The sequence below is a fragment of the Scophthalmus maximus genome, chromosome 17 (genome assembly GCF_022379125.1).
Source record: "Scophthalmus maximus strain ysfricsl-2021 chromosome 17, ASM2237912v1, whole genome shotgun sequence".
Taxonomy (NCBI): domain Eukaryota; kingdom Metazoa; phylum Chordata; class Actinopteri; order Pleuronectiformes; family Scophthalmidae; genus Scophthalmus; species Scophthalmus maximus.
The window spans coordinates 3,741,381-3,758,668 of record NC_061531.1 but is presented as its reverse complement, the minus strand read 5'-3'; the positions used below and the strand labels follow the sequence as shown (position 1 = coordinate 3,758,668).

The following is a 17,288-nucleotide window of genomic DNA, read 5'->3' as shown; positions in this document are numbered from 1 at the left end:
GGCTTTTTCCCAAGCTTATTATTTTTTTTTTAAAAAAGAAACACATCATCGTTGAAACCACGTGACCCGCACCAATAAATCTCAGACGTCTGCGGCCCGGTCGAGACCCGTCACGTGCTTCGAGAAAGATGAAACTGTTGCACCGGGAGAGAGGAAATCTCACGGTGACACTCCGCGTCGATGGATTTGTGCGCGCACAAGCTGCCGCCTGTCTAATCAGACGCGCCCCGAAAAAGCTTTATTTCAATCGGCCCTCTCGCCCTCAGGAGGATGAAGGGCCACATACGGCCTGTGATTAAGTGACCACCCACACAGACGGACAGGCGGACAGGCGGACAGGCGGACAGGTATGGGGAACAAGCAGAGTGAGAAGGGGACGGGGGGAAGATCCAAAGAGGGAATAAAGGGAAAACTTTTCTCAGACGAACCAAAGCAAAAATCGTTGCGTTCAACCTCCTTTAGGGCAAAAGAAGAACCCTTTGAGATGATGACCAGTGATACATACGTCGTGTAGCCTAGATATGTTAACGTGAAATAACACAACCACTTCCCAAAGACGTGTGTGACTAATAACGGATAGTCTTCCGCTACGGGTGGTGGATTCATGTTGTAGGTAAAGGCAGGCCATGGCTACTGGACCCCGTCGGCGGGAGCCTTCACCGAGCACGTCAGCCGCAGCATCGGAACAGGTAACTGGTGCGTCAAGTCGCGGCTGATTGGTGCGCCTCCAATTGAGTCACGCTACGAGGCCGTGAAACAAATTCGAGAGCCTTGAGGGTTTGTTTGCCCGGCGATTATCACTCACTGGACGCGTAGCCAGAAATAATGGGCCTGTGGACGGGGACTCGTGCCACTAACCTGCCTTTTGACAAGCCTGTAAAACTAAATGAAATGTGTTTTACGGCCTCTGACCAGAATGCGAAACACACGTTTATTTGCAGAGCAAGTGTCGGCCACTTTGCCACTTGAAAACGTGTGTTCTATCTGAAAAGCCCTAAAATCACTGCTGTGGGGATTTTCCCATTTGTCCCGGTGCACGGGGAAGCCATGTACGAGCTGTGTGCGTGTTTGAAAAGAATTAGAAATGATTTCAAGATTTTCCAGGGACACGTACACTTTGACATTAGACTACTTGAAAAGCGGGTGTTCCACGAATGCCACCTTTCGTGCAGTTGGCCGAAGCTGGCGTCAGTTCAAAAGCGCCGAGCGCTGTTTTAACTTGAATGTTCACTGAGCCGCATCATCATATTTTCACTCTGTGTTTGATGCGCCACTCAGTGTTGTCAGTCAAGCAGTGTGGCTGGGCCGGCTTCCAAAAGATTTCAGTACAGAGCAGTTCACACACACACACACACACACACACACACACACACACACAGAAAGAGGGACACGTATACAGCCCCTGGTGTCCACTGCCCTCTGCTGTTCTTTAAACTTCTCATTTCTCCAGGTCAAGTGAGGAGAGAGAAAGAGCCTTTCAACAAATTACAACAATTTGATTTTGTTGGCTGCACATGTTTCATGGGAGTTTCATTCATTGCTTTAGGGTCGCGCGCGGGGGGGGGGGGGGGGCTGGAGCCTATCCCAGCTGACCCTGGACAGGTCGCCAGCCTATCACAGGGCCACATACAGAGACAACCATTCACTCTCACATTCACACCTACGGTCAGTTTAGAGTCTCCAATGAACCTAACCCCATTCTGAATGTCTTCGGACTGTGGGAGGAAGCCGGAGAACCCGGGGAGAACCCACGCATACAAGGGGAGAACATGCAAACTCCACACAGAAAGGCCCCGGTTTTTCGCCTTCATGCCGTGGGACGACAGTGCAAACCACTGCACCACCGTATCGCCCCTAATGGGACTCTCAATAAAGAATAAATGGTATTAATAAATTGAATTAATTGATAAAAATTAACAGAGAACACTAGTTTTGACTTTCACCTCGTTTTGCGGTTTCATTCGGGCAGATTTTGGAACTAGCACTGGTGTCATCTCATAAAAAAAAACCAGTGTGGAAATAATATATTATATATGCTTATATCATATTTTTTTATATTCTAAAATTTAAATTGTTTGTAAGCACTCAGAGAACATGAGTAACTCAAATGTTAAGGGTGCTTGTGAAATGACCTTTCGTTTAAAAAAGACATGATCAAAACCAACATTGTATAGTTGATAAGAGCATATTGCTGAAATGCAGTGATTTACTTAGTTCATGGTCAGATCAGACCTTCAGATTTGGAGGGCAAAAAAAAAAACGTGAGAGAGTGAGACTATACCATCACCACCTCACAGGCCAAATATTGCAAGAAAATACTAAAAAGCTCAATACTTACCAAGAAGTTTGAGCTTGTTTTTGTTAAATTTCAGGACCGATTTATTTCATGAGTAATTTGTCAGACAGTGGAGAGTTTGATGAAGGGATAGACATTCTTCTTTCTAATGTACCCACAATTCAACTGTCCCACCGTACGTCACAGCAACAGGCCTCAAACTGTGCGGAGATGAGGAGCAGACTGCAGAGGTCTGCTCCACTCGGACTTCTTTTGAAACTCCAACACCACAGCTCCCTCTGGGGCAACAAAAGACTCCTTCATTTGTCCACATGCACAGCGTTCCTTGCAGACCCCGATGAGTAAAGTACCAAATAATTGTCAGTATGAAAAGTCAGAGGACTACTAACTGAATGCAGAAGAACAGTCGCTGTGGGTGCAGATATTGTAAGATTAGATTTACATGTAAGCTGCATTTCCAAGATGGTCAGCTGCTTTCTAAAAACAATTCAAAGCTGAGTATGAGCCTCTGAAATGTAGTCAAGTAGAAGTAGAGTCGCAGAAGATAGAAATCCCTTGTTTTACTTGTACAAGTACAAGTACAATTTTTTTTAATTAGTACATGTCTTTCATATATTTCACTGTCACATTTTGTATTCTTTCAACATCATGACAATTTTGGATGTTTTTTTATTTGTTATTCTTCACCCGCACAGTTGACACAGTTTCCATATTAAATACAAAGTAGATGTTACTCATAAATATTTACACACACACACACACACACAAATATATATATATATATATAAATATATATATATATATACATCATATATATGCATTCATGTTGCCACATGTATGCACACATTCAATTAAAACAAAAAATGAAAAAAGGAAAAAAGAAGTAAACAAAATGTGTTTAACATTTCATTTATATATATATAATCAGTCAATTACTTTTACTTTGTTTAAAGAGAAACTTTTCATTCACATTCATTTTGTAAGTTGCCCTTTCCGTCTTGTGCATGTCCTCCACTAAGCACACAGTTCTTGGGTAAATGTCACTTTTAATCGCTCAATCAAGATTTCATCATTTAGTTAAACCTTTATTCAATAAGTATTTATTGCCGTATATAAAAGAGTTTATACATGCAACATGTATTTTGCAAACGCTGTAGAGCATTTTCAGTTGCTTATATTGAACTTGTAACTCCCCGGACGTCCGGCACACCGAGAGGGACTGGGAAGTCTGACAGAGCTGGTAAAAACTGGATGGATTTCTTTTTCCCGGCGGCCCACCGTTGTTCACTGCTCACCGATGATTTGCTCCGGTATCCGTGACACTGGCCTTGGGTGCCGTACAAGCTCTCTTGAGTGTCAGTTGTTTCGAGGCGACTCGGAGTTAAACCTGAGCGAAGCTGTCCGTCCTCCTATCGGCCCTGGGGGGGGGGGGGGGAGATGGAGGGGGGAATGTTTTCCCGTCACACAAAACCTTTGATCTCACACCCCCTAATCACTTCCTGAAGATTATACAGTACGTGCACCGCTGCACTGCCCTCGCTGAGCGTGTGTGTGTGTGTGTGTGTGTGTGTGTGTGAGAGGGGGGGGGCCGAGTGTGTGTGTTTGCCTGAGGGCAGCCAGGGCAGATGTAGTCCACCGTGTCCAGCCTGATGACAGACAGAGATAGGGAAGGAACAGAGACAGACGCATTGAGTCATCAAACAGGGAAGACCAGGAAGAGTTATAAATAAATTTGGCAACGCACAAAGTGTATGAACTGAGCTAAAAAGTCAGCACATTTTTTGCACTACAAAAAATCCGACGGATGGAGGAGCTGGTAAAGTCACTGGGCTGGTTGTCGGTGTGACTTTGGCAGGTCTTCTCTGTGTTATTATGGTCTAGTGGGGGCCGTGAAGGCGTCTGTGGAAAAGCAGAGGCAGAGCTGAAGATGCAGTAAACTGGAGCTTTTGGTGGAATAAAGAGGATCCCGCTGCCAATCTTTCACCACACCACTGAATATATAACTGTGCCGTGGTGGTTTCACTGCAACAGACTGGTCTATGCCAATAATTCTCTTACGGAGTCTTTCATCTATCGGCATACCGCAAAAGTATAAATTGAAATTCCGCTCGTTGTGGCTTCCAAATAGTTACAAATCACTGTTAAAGAATAAATCAGTAAATCAGTTTTATGATGTGAAGTGTGATGCGGTTAGGTTTTGGTTTGGGCACAAAGAAACGACTTGGTTAAGCTCGGGACAACGTTGTGATTTGGGTTGAAATGACTGTATGGTTAGGCACTCAACCTTTTCATTCAGCGCCCTCTAGGGGCAGTGCACCAGGCCACAGCTGTACTGTCGGGCATCATGTACTGTATGACTCAAACTGAGCATTTGTTTGTCAGACTCTGATGAAGAGTCGACCGGCACTGGTCTGTACGCTTGAGGAATATCTCAATAATATCATCTGACCTATAGTTTTTTTTCCCCCCCACATGGTTGTCTGCATTATTCAACATTGAGTCCGGCCGGGTTCTTGTTTTTTGTTCTTCTACCTGCCTCATCCACCATCACCACCCACCGTGTCTGGACTCCAAAGGGGGGGATTTACTTTTTCTGCCTGTAAGGAATCTGCATGGCATATATCGGGCTGCAACTAACGATTGTTTTCATGATCGATTCATCTGTTGATTATTTTATCGATCAATCTGTCAGTTGTTTGGTCCATAAAATGTCGATCGTGTCTCCCAAAACCCCAAGATGTTGTTTTGGTTTGTCCACACACCAAAGATATTTAGTCTACTGTCATAGAGCAAAGAAATATTCATGTTTAAGAAGCCGAAAGAGGGCTGCCTCCCGCCCAATGTTAGCTGGGAGTGGCTCCAGCCAAAAAGCTGAAAGAGAATTTTGACTACTTATCATTTAATAAATGTAGTTGGCTAATTTTTTTAGTAATCGATTAAAACTGTTGCAGCTCTACGTACAGTATATCACACCACGATCAATTGGGAACTATTCATGTGATTTGTGAGGCTGTCCATAATCACACCCTGCAGTCGTGATAATCCATGTACATTTTGGGGGAGAAGGATGAAAACATTATTCTTATCAAATGTCCATATAAGCACTAGCATATTGAATTGCTCAAATGACATTAAATAAATCTAAAATAAAGAGGGGCACTTGACTCTTTTATGGTTGTTGAGAAGGTATAATGTGAAATGTGTATATGTAAACCAAATAATATGACACAATGAGTTAACCTGACAGGTATCGACCTTGTGATACACTGCCACAGTTTCTGAGCCTAAAGTCCTGAGTTTGAACGAGTGTGTGTGTGTGTGTGTGTGTGTGTGTGTGTGTGTGTGTGTGTGTGTGTGTGTGTGTGTGAGTACGTGTGTGTGTGTGTGTGTGTGTGTGTACGTGTGTGTGTGTGTGTGTGTCTGTGTGTACGTGTGTGTGTGTGTGTGTGTGTGAAGCGAGCAGAACTAGCTGGAACCCATTTGACAGACAATGACAGCCTGCCTTCTATCGAGAGAAGAGCCAGGAGGAAATCGGACTAAACCCGGGGCACCGCGCACCGTTTTCAGACTCCGCCGGCGGGCCAACCCCCCCCATCCCCCATCCGGAGGAGGACGAGTGGGGTTGAGAAGCATCCCTCTGTCCCTCCGTGTGCCCGGCCGACGAAACCGGAGAGGTGCCGACGCAGCAGAGGCGCTGGATGAAACACTGCACCACACAAAGCTGCCAGTGGAGTGCGGGCGGGGACTATGTGTGCTGACCCCCCCCCCAGCCCAACCCCACCCCCGCACCACGACCCGACCCCAGCCCCCAGCGAGCCCGAGGCACTCGGGACGGTCAGCGCGCGGCATGGCCAAAGTGAACAGCGGTTCCTCCGGCTGCCGGGCCGTGGTCCTGGCGGGGAAGTACCTGTCGAGTCCGTCCCCGCCGCTGCTGACCCAGAGCAGCGGCCTGCTGCAGCGGAGGATGCTCGGAGCGCACCGCCGCACGGCGGGCTCCGACGCGGCCGGCGCGCGAGGAAAGGCCGCGGCTCTGGCCCTGCAGGAGCAGCCGGGCTACTTCTCCGCGGCGGAGCGGCACGCGCTGCCGAACCGGACCCTGATTTACCGGGACGTGAAGGCCTTCCTCAGCGAGGTCGGCGGAGACCCGCGGGAGGCTCGCTACTGGCTCACTCAGTTCCAGAGGGCCACGTCGGCCCAGGCCCCTGCCTTCGCTGTACTGGAGGTAGGTGAATTATTATTATTATTATTATTATTATTTTTAATTTTTTTTTAATTTTATAATAATGGGAAAAAAAAATCTAATAAGAAATTGAAACTTGTGTCTAACTTTTGATTTATGTGACGACTAATGTTTCAGGATGTGACGTAGAAACAAACTTCCGTCGCTTGCGTAATAACAACAATAAACACCATCGGTCAAACTTTAGTAAGAATATAACGTTTCAGCGTCGCAATGCTCCTGAAATTAAAGCATACAAGTCATTAAAAAAAACAAAAAACGAATTGTTGAATATTCTTGTCGAACTATAGTTAATCTAAATTGCTCCCTCAGGCAGCTGTCCGACACACACACACACACACTCATGACGTCCTGTTCACAACGGAAATCGAACTCTGCTCATTGAGTTGGTCCTCAACACGGTTGCGGAAGTCGCCAGGAATGCGTTGCCACTTGTAGTTTGCTTTGCTCTTTGACCTCGTGTCCCGGCTCATTCCGAAGCAGCTCCGTGAAGTTCAAGTCAGGAGACGGTGCTGCCCCCCTCCCCTCCCCTCAAATGAACAGCACCAAAAGGCAGCCATCTTTGTTTCTGCAACGTTTTTTGTAACCAAGCGGGGGAAGCGCTCTCACCCTAAACGGTGCATACAACACTTTTTCCTCCCGTTAACAATAAGCAGGCATACAGTTCAAATGTGAAATCAGCACTAAATATGAAAATATGAATCCACTTTTGGTGCGCTACATGTTTCATCATTTGACGCCTCCTTCTGGTTCTGTTCTTCTGATGTTTTGGGTCATCATGTTTTTGCGGGATGAGGCTACATTACTTCTTCGCATCAGTACAATATTGTCCTGACAATGCATCAGAAGTTGTAGTTACACGGTTTCTCCAAAACTTTTGTTCTAACAGAAGGTTTGTAACGTTGCCTTCGCGTGCTAGTCAGAAGACCCTTACTTCCCTTGTGAAGTCGGAATTACGACAATGTCACGTTCAAATGCTTTGCTGTCAGAACGAATTGAACAAATGGCGAAATGTCTATATCAAGCGGTATATCAAGTTAAAGCTACAGTGTATTTAGAAGAACTTATTCACAGAAATTGAATATATTGTCCATAACTATGTGTTCATATATGTATAACCACCTGCAACAGAGAACCTATGTTTTTCTTCAACTTTGAATGAGTTAAATATTGTTACATTAGGTGGACCCGACCTCGGTTTAAGTCGCCATGTTTGCTACGTCGTGTTGAGTACGTTTTTTGCACAAAACAGTCCAGAATACGTTGCATTCGCTTTGAATTTTCCGACGCTGCCGGAAACCGGAAAATGGAATCAGCGATGCGCCACCATAAAGTATCCCCTATTGGTTGTTCAGTTGGTTTGCGGTTTGCGACTTTACCACCAAATGGCGCCAGAAAAATTACAAAAATTACCCATTGGTGCTTTAAGTGTACATAGACTAGACAAGTATGTAGACAAGCAACAGCTAATACTTGTTTCACTGTAAAAAAAAAAATAAAGATTACGTACCACCCATTACTGAATCTGTCCTCTTTTCCACCATGTTGAAAGGTTCTGGTCACCCCAACTCTGGAACTCGGGGATCAAAATTAACTCAGAGTTTCCTACTCGTAATTATGACTGTTCATGTGCAATTTCCAAGTTGCCAACTTGTATTTACCTTAATTCCAATAGCACATGAGGGCAGCATGAGTCATCAACAAAAGTAGGGATGCTGCTTTGTTCCACGTCACGCCTCTGATTCCAGAATGCCGGCATGCTCTATAAAATCACACACTAGGTTAGCACCATTATGCCGGCTCTGTTTTGTACATTGTGAACAAGTTAGGTCGGCATAACGGGCAGGACTTCTCACTGACAATATGGTGCAGTGTCTGTAAAAGGGTCTTTTGTCTCTACCAGGTGGAAGGCTCGGTGTTCGAGAGCAGGGAGATGGTGCAGAGCCTGGCCTTTGGGCTCTCCTTCCTGCAGCGGATGGACATGAAGCCAGTGGTAGTGATGGGCTGGTCTGAGCACGAGGAGATGGGGCCCGCCGAACCGGTCGCCAGCTCCTGGTGCAGCCGAGGGCTGGTGGAGCGCTGCCAGCAGCTGACCGAGGCCCTGCAGCAGCACTCGGCCACCGTCCTGCCCTTCTTCTCCGCAGAGGCCTTCCTCCTGCTGCAGGAAGCACCGCGAGGAAGCAGGTGAGGGGCGTCCGGTATCTTATCACTACAGGATGTTTGCAAAATGTAAATATTCTGAAAAACTGCATCAATATCACACAGGAAATAATCATTTCATGTCATAGGCTGTGCAGCCATACTTTGTTGTGTTCACCTGTAATAATGTGTTTATTGCTTCAAGACTTGTACTTTATCAGTTTTAGCAGAATAGTGTCAGTTTTTGTAACAGATGCAAATACTGTTAATTTGCCACCGTTCATTGAACCAGTAGAATACAGCAGTAGTTGGACCAAACAGTAATCAACTTTAACTTTATAACTTCAACAATATATGTCATCCATCTTTATATACAGTCAGTGATTGTCATTATATTCACAAAAGAAAACTAAAAAATAATAAAGCTAGCTATGAATGAATGTACTTTCATGCTTGTTGATCAGGTAAAGTACATTGTAAATCTGAATCTATCACATTAGCTCACGTAAAATATAATGTATTGAATATAAACATAAAACCAGGAGCACATCCAGGCATCACCGTTCAACCCCGTCATCGTTAAAACATCATCATCATCACCACTTACTAATTCATATGGATTGTCCTTTGAGATTTATCTTTTAGTACATGGCTTTATCAATTATTGATATGGCTGCATCCTGTGTAAGATGTGTCTCACTTTAATATGATATAAGTGTTGCATCTCTGCAAACGTGGTGAAGAGAGGTTGAGATGTCCCAAATTTTAGTGACTAACATGGGTTAAGCTGTAAACATGTAGGGTCCTACCTTTCCCATAATGCAACTGTGTAGCCTTTTTCGTAGACCCTTCCCGCCTCCTAAATGCTCACATCTTTCACACCCATGGGCGTCAGAAGCAAATCAAATGTGGGACGAAATTTTTTTTACTAGGGTAGATGCTCTTTGCTGTATTCTGGTGCCTTTTATTTAAGTGTAATGGAGGCCAGTCAGTCGAATGCTGTAAACCCCATGGATTATAGCTTCTTTTGGACCGTCGCCAATGCTGGAGGTTGGGAGTTCAAGGCCACTCACTACAGAATTAGAGATGGTAAAAGTGGGTGGGTCCAATATTATTGGTCTTAAAAAGTGTGTGTTGACCCACCAACATACAATGGGGCAGACACCCATGTTTAAACCCCCTATTTTCTCTTTTATGTAGAATTTTTTTCCCCAACATGACAGTGATTCTCCTTCACTGGTTCCTCCAGTCTACATTTTTTGCTGTCCCCAAACATCCATCTGACCCCGTTGTCCTCTTGTCTTCCCCTTCTCCTTCCCCTCAGTGCTCCACACTACGTTGCTGTGGACACCAGCCTCCTCCAGTGGAGTCTGGACTGTGGGACAATCCCACTGATTTGCCCGGTGGGGAGGGATGGCCAGGGTTGCTCTGTGACGTTGGACGCGACAGAGGTGACGGCGGCCGTTTCCCGAGCCCTGCAGCCCCACAAAGTCATGTTCCTGAACAACTCGGGAGGCCTGCGAGTACAAGAGTGCAAGGCATGTACCCTGACTCAACGTCTGATTGTGTTTCTATAGATATACATAGTATGCTTTATATACACAATATATAGCAGAGTAGTAGCAGTATATATATCGTTTGGATATGTCAGGTTTGCAAGAGTCATTTTACAGTCCAGTCTGACTAGGTGCACTTAAACACTGCCACTACAGAATAGAAATTAACTTTATATTCTATAAGGGACTTGTTGAACTTCTGCTGAACAGTTCTTCTTTGTGCTCCAGGTGCTTGGCACAGTGTCGATGCCTGGCGACCTTCCCAGTCTGTCCACAGCAGCATGTCTGAGCGCCGCGGAGCGCCACAGAGTGACTTCCATAGCCCGACTGCTCAACCACCTGCCGACCGAGTCCTCCGCAGTGATCACCTCTGCGGACACAATGCTGACGGAGCTGTTCAGCCACCGAGGTGAGGCTGAACTGACTAACTCACTGAGCTTCTCACACATGCACCGACAGTGAGGTTATGTTCGGATTTTCATAACTGCTTCTTCTTGTGTCTTAGGGTCGGGCACACTCTTTAAAAATGGTGACCCCATACACCGGTATGTACACTTCACCCATACGTATACACAAACATGTCATCAACACCGTAACCCTAAATTTGAGCCAAAATCTAAATTAGCTCCTTCAAAGTATTGCTCATAGAAAAAACACTGCATTTGACTTTCTTATAGTGTTTAGAGTAAATGCTTGTTTCCCTTGTGTGTGTGTGCAGATACAGCTCTCTGGATGGGATTGATGTGGACCGTCTGCTGGCTCTCATCAACAAGTCATTCGATAAATCTCTGAGGCGAGACTACATGGACTCCCTGAAAGGGCGACTGCACTCCATCTACCTGTCTGAAGGGTGTGTGCAACTATTCCAGGAAAAAAATACATGTCCAAGCGTCTTAATGGCCCGTGTCTAAAAGACCTCATATAAATCCAGATCAGGGTTATAGCCTCCTTCTTCTCTTCCTCGCTCCACAAAGGCCTGCGGGTGTAAGTGTGTCAAATATATAAACCTAAAGCGTGGGGTGCAAAAACCATTATCCTATCAAAGACCATTTTATAGTTTCATAACAGCCTTCTGAAATTACTGAATCCATGTCACAGTAAACTCTTTAATGGGATGGCTGCAACTGCTTCTCTTTGGTGAAGCGTCTTATGTGAGATGGTAGTGATGATGATGATGCTACTCACTAGGGGTGCAACCAATATCGATTAATCTGTGGATTGTTTTCTCGATTAATCGATTAGTTGTTTGGTCCATAAAATGTCATATAATAGTGAAAAATGTTGACCGTGTTTCCCAAACTCCAAGAAACCAGAATATATTCACATTTAAAAGCTGGAATCATAGAATTTTGACTTTTTTTTCTCATGAAAAGCTACCTGAACAGATTAATCGATCATCAAAATAGTTGGCGATTAATTTAGTAGTCGATTACTAATCAATTAACTGTTGCAGCTCTACTACCCACAAATGGTTTTGAGCCAAAACAACTCCTCCCTCATATCGAACTCTGCAGTAATGCCACAAACAAAAATGGGGTTTTTACATACGTTGATTCATTGCAGAGAGAATAAATGGAAAACTTCTTGTTCTTCAGTGTTAGTTAATTCAATATCTTGTTCCATATACAGTAATCCACTCTGCTACGGTTCTTCGAGACAAACTCAAAACTTTGGAACAATTTTCTGATTGTCTGATGTTTGCATCCTTGCAGCAGCAACAAGGCTCCATCACAGATTCTCCCTCTGAATGAGGTTTCAGTTTCTTAGCTTTTAGTGCATTTGTCCTCATGACACATCCTGTTTACCTCCATGTTGGGCCATTTCCTGCCCGGAGGCTGGTCGTCTCACGTCCCTGATGTAAACCGAGTGATCCTCTTATCCTAAATAGTCTACATGCCTCTGTGCCTCCAGCTACAGCGCAGCAGCCATCATCACCATGGAGCCGGTGAACGGCGGCACTCCCTACCTCGATAAGTTTGTGGTGAGCAGCAGTAAGCAGGGCCAGGGCACCAGCCACATTCTGTGGGAGTGCATCAGACAGGACCTCGGCAAACTGTTCTGGAGGTCTAGAGCCACCAACAAGATCAACCCCTGGTAAGACTCGTGCACAAACACACCTTTTGAGGCTTTACGACTGAAAGCATGTTCAGTAATACAAAAGCTTACAGAGGGAAGTGTTTGCTGGGGATGTTGAGATGAAGATAAAGTTGGCTTTATCCTGTGGCAGAATATGGGCAATGTCCAAATCTCAGTGGGGAGCTCTTTGCACTGTGGAGCCTCAACAGAAACAGAGAGAGAGCCTTGACCAACATGAGTGATCCCGGGGTCCTCTGAGAGACGGGATGGCTAAACGTCTACAGGGGCACACAATGGCTAACTCAAGGTAAAGCCTAGAAATCCCGACCCCCCACATGTTCAGACGCACAATGGCAGTGTTGTAAACCTGAACCGATTCATAACCTGGAGACGTGCAGGCTCGACCCCAAAAGACAAAGTCTTCACATTGGCACAAACTCACATTAGTCTCAGTCGTGCTGTTGCCCAAACCAAAACGCAGGCCTTGCAAAAGAAGGCAAACAGGCAGATAAGCTCACCTGTGCGGCTCGTGTATGTATCTCCTCCTTGACTGCCTGACAGACTCACTCCACACACACATGCAGGGGAAATGTCAGAGAAAAAGAATAGTGATAATCTCCATCCCACGGAAAAAGAAAATGAGAGTGGAAGTGTGGTATCATGTGGAGGAAAAGTGGCTATTTTGATAATTTTGATTGTCATTATTTGCAGTTGGATACAAAAAAGTTGAGCTCCACCTCAACCAAACACAAAGGTATAGTCCTGCATTTTATTATGATATAAAATGAGCAGGTACCAGTCAAGAGGGAGTATATTTCTACATTGAGTAAGATCATTTTTGTCACAATACTTACTTTAATTTAACTCTTTCAATGCAGGAATTTGACTTGTATTCGAGTAAATGATGTGAATACTTCCTCCATCACTGATGCTAACAAGCAAGAAAAGCAATATGTTTTCGATCCTCACTGTAATGATAATGTTGTTATTGTGAAACACCTTGATACCATGAAACTGTGATTTTTTCTGAGACCGTTATCATGCCATGAAATTTGTCATACCAAAGTATCCCCTAGTTTCATTAGTCCAACAAAACGTTTCCCCATGTGCTGTGTAGTGTAAGGCGGCTCTTTGGTAGACTTCATTTTTCAAAGTGACACTTCCACAGCTGCTTCCTCATTGGTGTCCCGCAATGGACTCCAGGGTCCACGCACCATTATTTGTGTATTGTAGACTGACGGACAGCGATATTAACCAGTGGTTTGTTCATAGTTGTCGCTTAAGCTGCGTTCCCACCGCAGGGAATAGGGTATCATTTTCAACCCCCAAACAGTCCCTGCTCTGAGGGTCGGACCCCACGTTGGTGCAGGAACCTTTGGGGTGGGTCGTGCAGCGCTGAAGATGCCTGATTGTTCAAGTAGTCCAGCTATTTATTTTAGCCAAGACAAATGTATACACAAATGCATTTAAGTCCAATGTTTTCACTTACTTTTTTATCTTACCACTGAACGTGAATCCAAATAAAACGTGGAGATGCCCGCACAGCGCAGAGCCTCATACCTTGGGGCCTTAAGTCTTAGTAACAATATTCATATAGAATAAACAATGACATTTGACCTGATCTCCCTCTCTGTGCATTCAGGTACTTCAAACACTGTGACGGGAGCTTTGTCAACGGGGTGTGGACCGTCTTCTGGTTCGGCCTGACAGACATCCGAGATTCCTATGAGCTGGTGGAGTACGCCAAGAAGCTTCCTGACTCTTTCCACAACTCCTCCTCCCTCACCGCCTCCCAGCAGCTCCCTCCACCTGCCGCCGGCTCCTGAGCCCCCACCCCCCCGCCTCCCAGCAGCTGGGCGGTGTTGGCGCTGTAGATGTTTTAGCGCTGAGGCTCTGGAGTTTCCTTTTTGTTCAGCCCCGGCCAGCTCCGGAGCGTTCCCATGTTTGCTCTGACTGCTCTTTCCCCAGTTCTGGTTTTTCATTATGCCACTCGGAACTTTCTCTACCTTGAGACGTGAGAACCAAAGCCTCTGCGTCGTGGAAAATAGACATAGTAGAGTAATTTGACAAGCCGTAAATCATACTAGAGATTATACAGTCAAGACCAAAAGTATTTAGACGGTTGCACAGTTTTTATCCTTAGGTTCTGAGCTTCAACACATCCAATTTACACTCAGTCCGCTCTACATGACAACTTCTGATCAGACTGTGAAACAGTCTGATCAGAAAGAATAAGGAAAAGATAGGAAGAATACGGAAAAGATACATCAACAAAATTATGTTGTAGTGTACAGAATGATAAGATCATTTCACAGTCAAATTGTACCCTCTTTAAATTTACAGGCAATCAAGCTTATTGCCATTTTCCATACAGTCTAAATGTCCTACTTGGAAATATCAGTAGAACATATTTTTGCATAAGTAACCTTGGTAAGTCATGTTCACATAAAACATACAAATAAAAACAGGGTATTCGTGGATCCAAAAATGTTTCAATTTTCCTCAAAACATTACCGGCAACCGATGAAAGCGTTCGATGCGTGCTCTCTTGCATTTAAGAATGGCATTGACACAGTTCTGTAGGTTTATTTGGACATTTAAGCTCAATAACACTGTGAAGGTGCTTGAGACGTTTCCTACAGGCTGGTTTTCACTCAGCGGCTTCAGTTACCTGCTGGTTCTCTACATCTGTTTACCCTCACGGCGGAGGTCAGGTCCGTTTTGGTTCCGACCTGTTGTTGCAGCCCTCGGATCAGGCAGCGTTCACACGGGCTGATTGAGCTGATCACTGACGATCGTGTTTACAGAGTCGACTTAAGCTCTTTCTAAACTGGACTCTAGGAGTCTTTTGGCTTGTGTGGCGTGTCCCCCTGCGAGAGCAGGACACCACTATACAGCTGGTGAAGAGATAAACGAATGAAAAGGAGAAATGTGTTCACACTTAAGGCTTGTTCTTCTTTGTGCTAGTGAGAAAGCAGCAAAGAATGGTTGTTGAGACTGTTTGGAGACATCGGTGACAATAATAAACCTGGAATCTACAAACCAAATTTTTTTGTGTTGAGTCGATGCTTTTTCAAATGCAATCGTGTGTGTGCGTGTTTTCTCCTTTGAATACTTTTGCCTAATGAGGACAGTGTGTAGACGCTTAATCAGGATTAGAGGAGCCTTCACTTGTAGTTTCATGTTTTTACATTTAAACCCCAATCCTCTGTCTTAAGCTCATTTAGTTTTTCCACAAAACTGCCTCATGTGTATATTACGTTTGAAATATCGTTTGCGGAGTCAGTTGATACATCACAGTTACCAGGATGTTTGTGCAGATCTTGACATTAAGATTTTGAGCTCTGCTATAGCGGACCGGCATTGTCAGCCGCTGGTCCACCACTTTGGTCCAGGCCTAAATATCTCAGCGACTGTCAGATTTTTGCAGACATTCGTTTTCCCCAGAGGACGAATCCTGTGGATCCCGTGACTTTTCATCCAGCGCCACCAGCCGGTCAAACTTTGTCTTTGAGAGACGCATAACTGGTGAAGTTTCCATCAGCCTTCGCTTTACAATGCTTTCGGAAGTGTTCACCAATGAACACTTGTATTGGGTGGTTCAAAATCCTTCTTATCCTTATATTTGCACCTTTATTAATAATTCCTGTTCCGCTTATAATTCAGAAATTCCTATGCGGGTCCAGGTTGGTTATTTAGCTGTGTTTGATAGTAATTAGCAATGTAGCACAGAAAACTCCCAACTTTGATTCATTTGTATTTATGACTGAATTAATATATTTCCCAGACAGTACAGCAGTTTTAGTAGACATTGTCATAGCAGACATTTTTTGGCATGTGAAAGCAGGAAGTAAACCGCAAGTGGCGAAAAAAAAAACATAACCTTGAAAATGGCCACATTCCAGTGAGGTGAGCGAGTGTCGGGGCGGGGCGCCTTAATGGAACTGAGCCGTTGTTAACTAGATTATGGTTTCCCCTGTGCTTTGCCTGCTATGACAAGTCTGTCTGCTATTAAAAAGGTCTATTATCTGCTAATTATCTGCACTTGTAGCCTGAACAGACCGTTTTCCAGTTCAGCCGGGGCTTTGACCTGCTGTGAAGCCTTGACATCACCAGGGAGCTTTACTCTGGCAGGTTGAGCTGGTGACTTGGCTCTCATAATATGCAGGGTGATGTTTACCTGCTCACTTGTGTTCTCACTGAGCCGTGCTAGGACTCATTTTTACATTTGTTTGACGTTGCAGCCATTTGGGCCGCTTTCCAAAACGGTTTTTGATCCGAAAGGTTTCACACACACACACACACACACACACACACACACACACACACACACACTACCGCTTTTGCTTCCTCGCCACGTGAATGCTGCAGCTTTAATCAGAGCTACTGCTGTTTTATACATTTGACATTTGACTGATGATGGCATCTACTTTATACTAACTAATGAAAAACTTTATATAATTGTGGACTTCAACGCAGTAAATGGATGGTAAATGGACTGTATTTTTACAGCCCTTTTTTAAAACACAAAGAGGACACTCAGTGGAATGTTGGAGCCGGGGTTAGAACCATGTACCTTCTTGGTTAGAGGACAACCCTATATATGTCCTTGGCCACAGCCGCTCTACAAGTCGGGCCTGTGGGATCTTTCACGGGCCAAATTATCCCTGGAATCATTGTGCGCCATTAATGATGCAAAATGCCAAAGACTAAACAGTTCGTGAGGAGAATATTATGAAATGTATATGTACTGTGTGGTGTCACAAGAGGCTTGGTATTGGAAGGCCGCTTCATTCCCTCCTGCAGGCTGCAAGACTACAGACAAAAAATGTCCGACCAACTAAAGACTACAACTCCCGTGTGCTGCAGGCTGGAGGGAAGGGGCCAGGATCAGATGAAGAAAGAGGAAACTGCTGAGTGTCGAGTTTTCAAATGCTGAGTTGACCATTTTGATTAAGAGAATTAAAGAAGACATATTTTG

General features: G+C 44.7%; 1 protein-coding gene across 2 annotated transcripts; it reads left to right on the top strand.

Annotated features, from left to right (window-relative positions):
- Nucleotides 1-6,020: 6,020 nt before the first annotated feature.
- Nucleotides 6,021-15,354, top strand: nags (N-acetylglutamate synthase). 2 transcript variants are annotated; one of them, XM_035615661.2, is made up of 8 exons: nt 6,021-6,518; nt 8,440-8,720; nt 10,000-10,213; nt 10,460-10,640; nt 10,737-10,776; nt 10,950-11,081; nt 12,143-12,325; nt 13,950-15,354. In XM_035615661.2, exons 1-8 carry the CDS (start codon nt 6,144-6,146, stop codon nt 14,131-14,133), a joined length of 1,590 nt encoding a protein of 529 aa, XP_035471554.1. In that variant the 5' UTR covers nt 6,021-6,143; the 3' UTR covers nt 14,134-15,354. The 2 variants fall into 2 exon arrangements, with proteins under 2 accessions (XP_035471554.1, XP_035471555.1); XM_035615662.2 differs by lacking the exon at nt 13,950-15,354 and adding an exon at nt 12,459-12,510.
- The last annotated feature ends 1,934 nt before the right edge of the window (nt 15,355-17,288 follow it).

Excerpts from the sequence above, each read along its gene's own strand:
- nags (XM_035615661.2), top strand. The coding sequence starts at position 6,144 with ATGGCCAAAGTGAACAGCGGTTCCTCCGGCTGCCGGGCCGTGGTCCTG. Across the intron at positions 10,641-10,736 it reads GGAGCTGTTCAGCCACCGAG|GGTCGGGCACACTCTTTAAA; the intron begins GTGAGGCTGAAC and ends CTTGTGTCTTAG. Across the intron at positions 12,326-13,949 it reads ACCAACAAGATCAACCCCTG|GTACTTCAAACACTGTGACG; the intron begins GTAAGACTCGTG and ends CTGTGCATTCAG.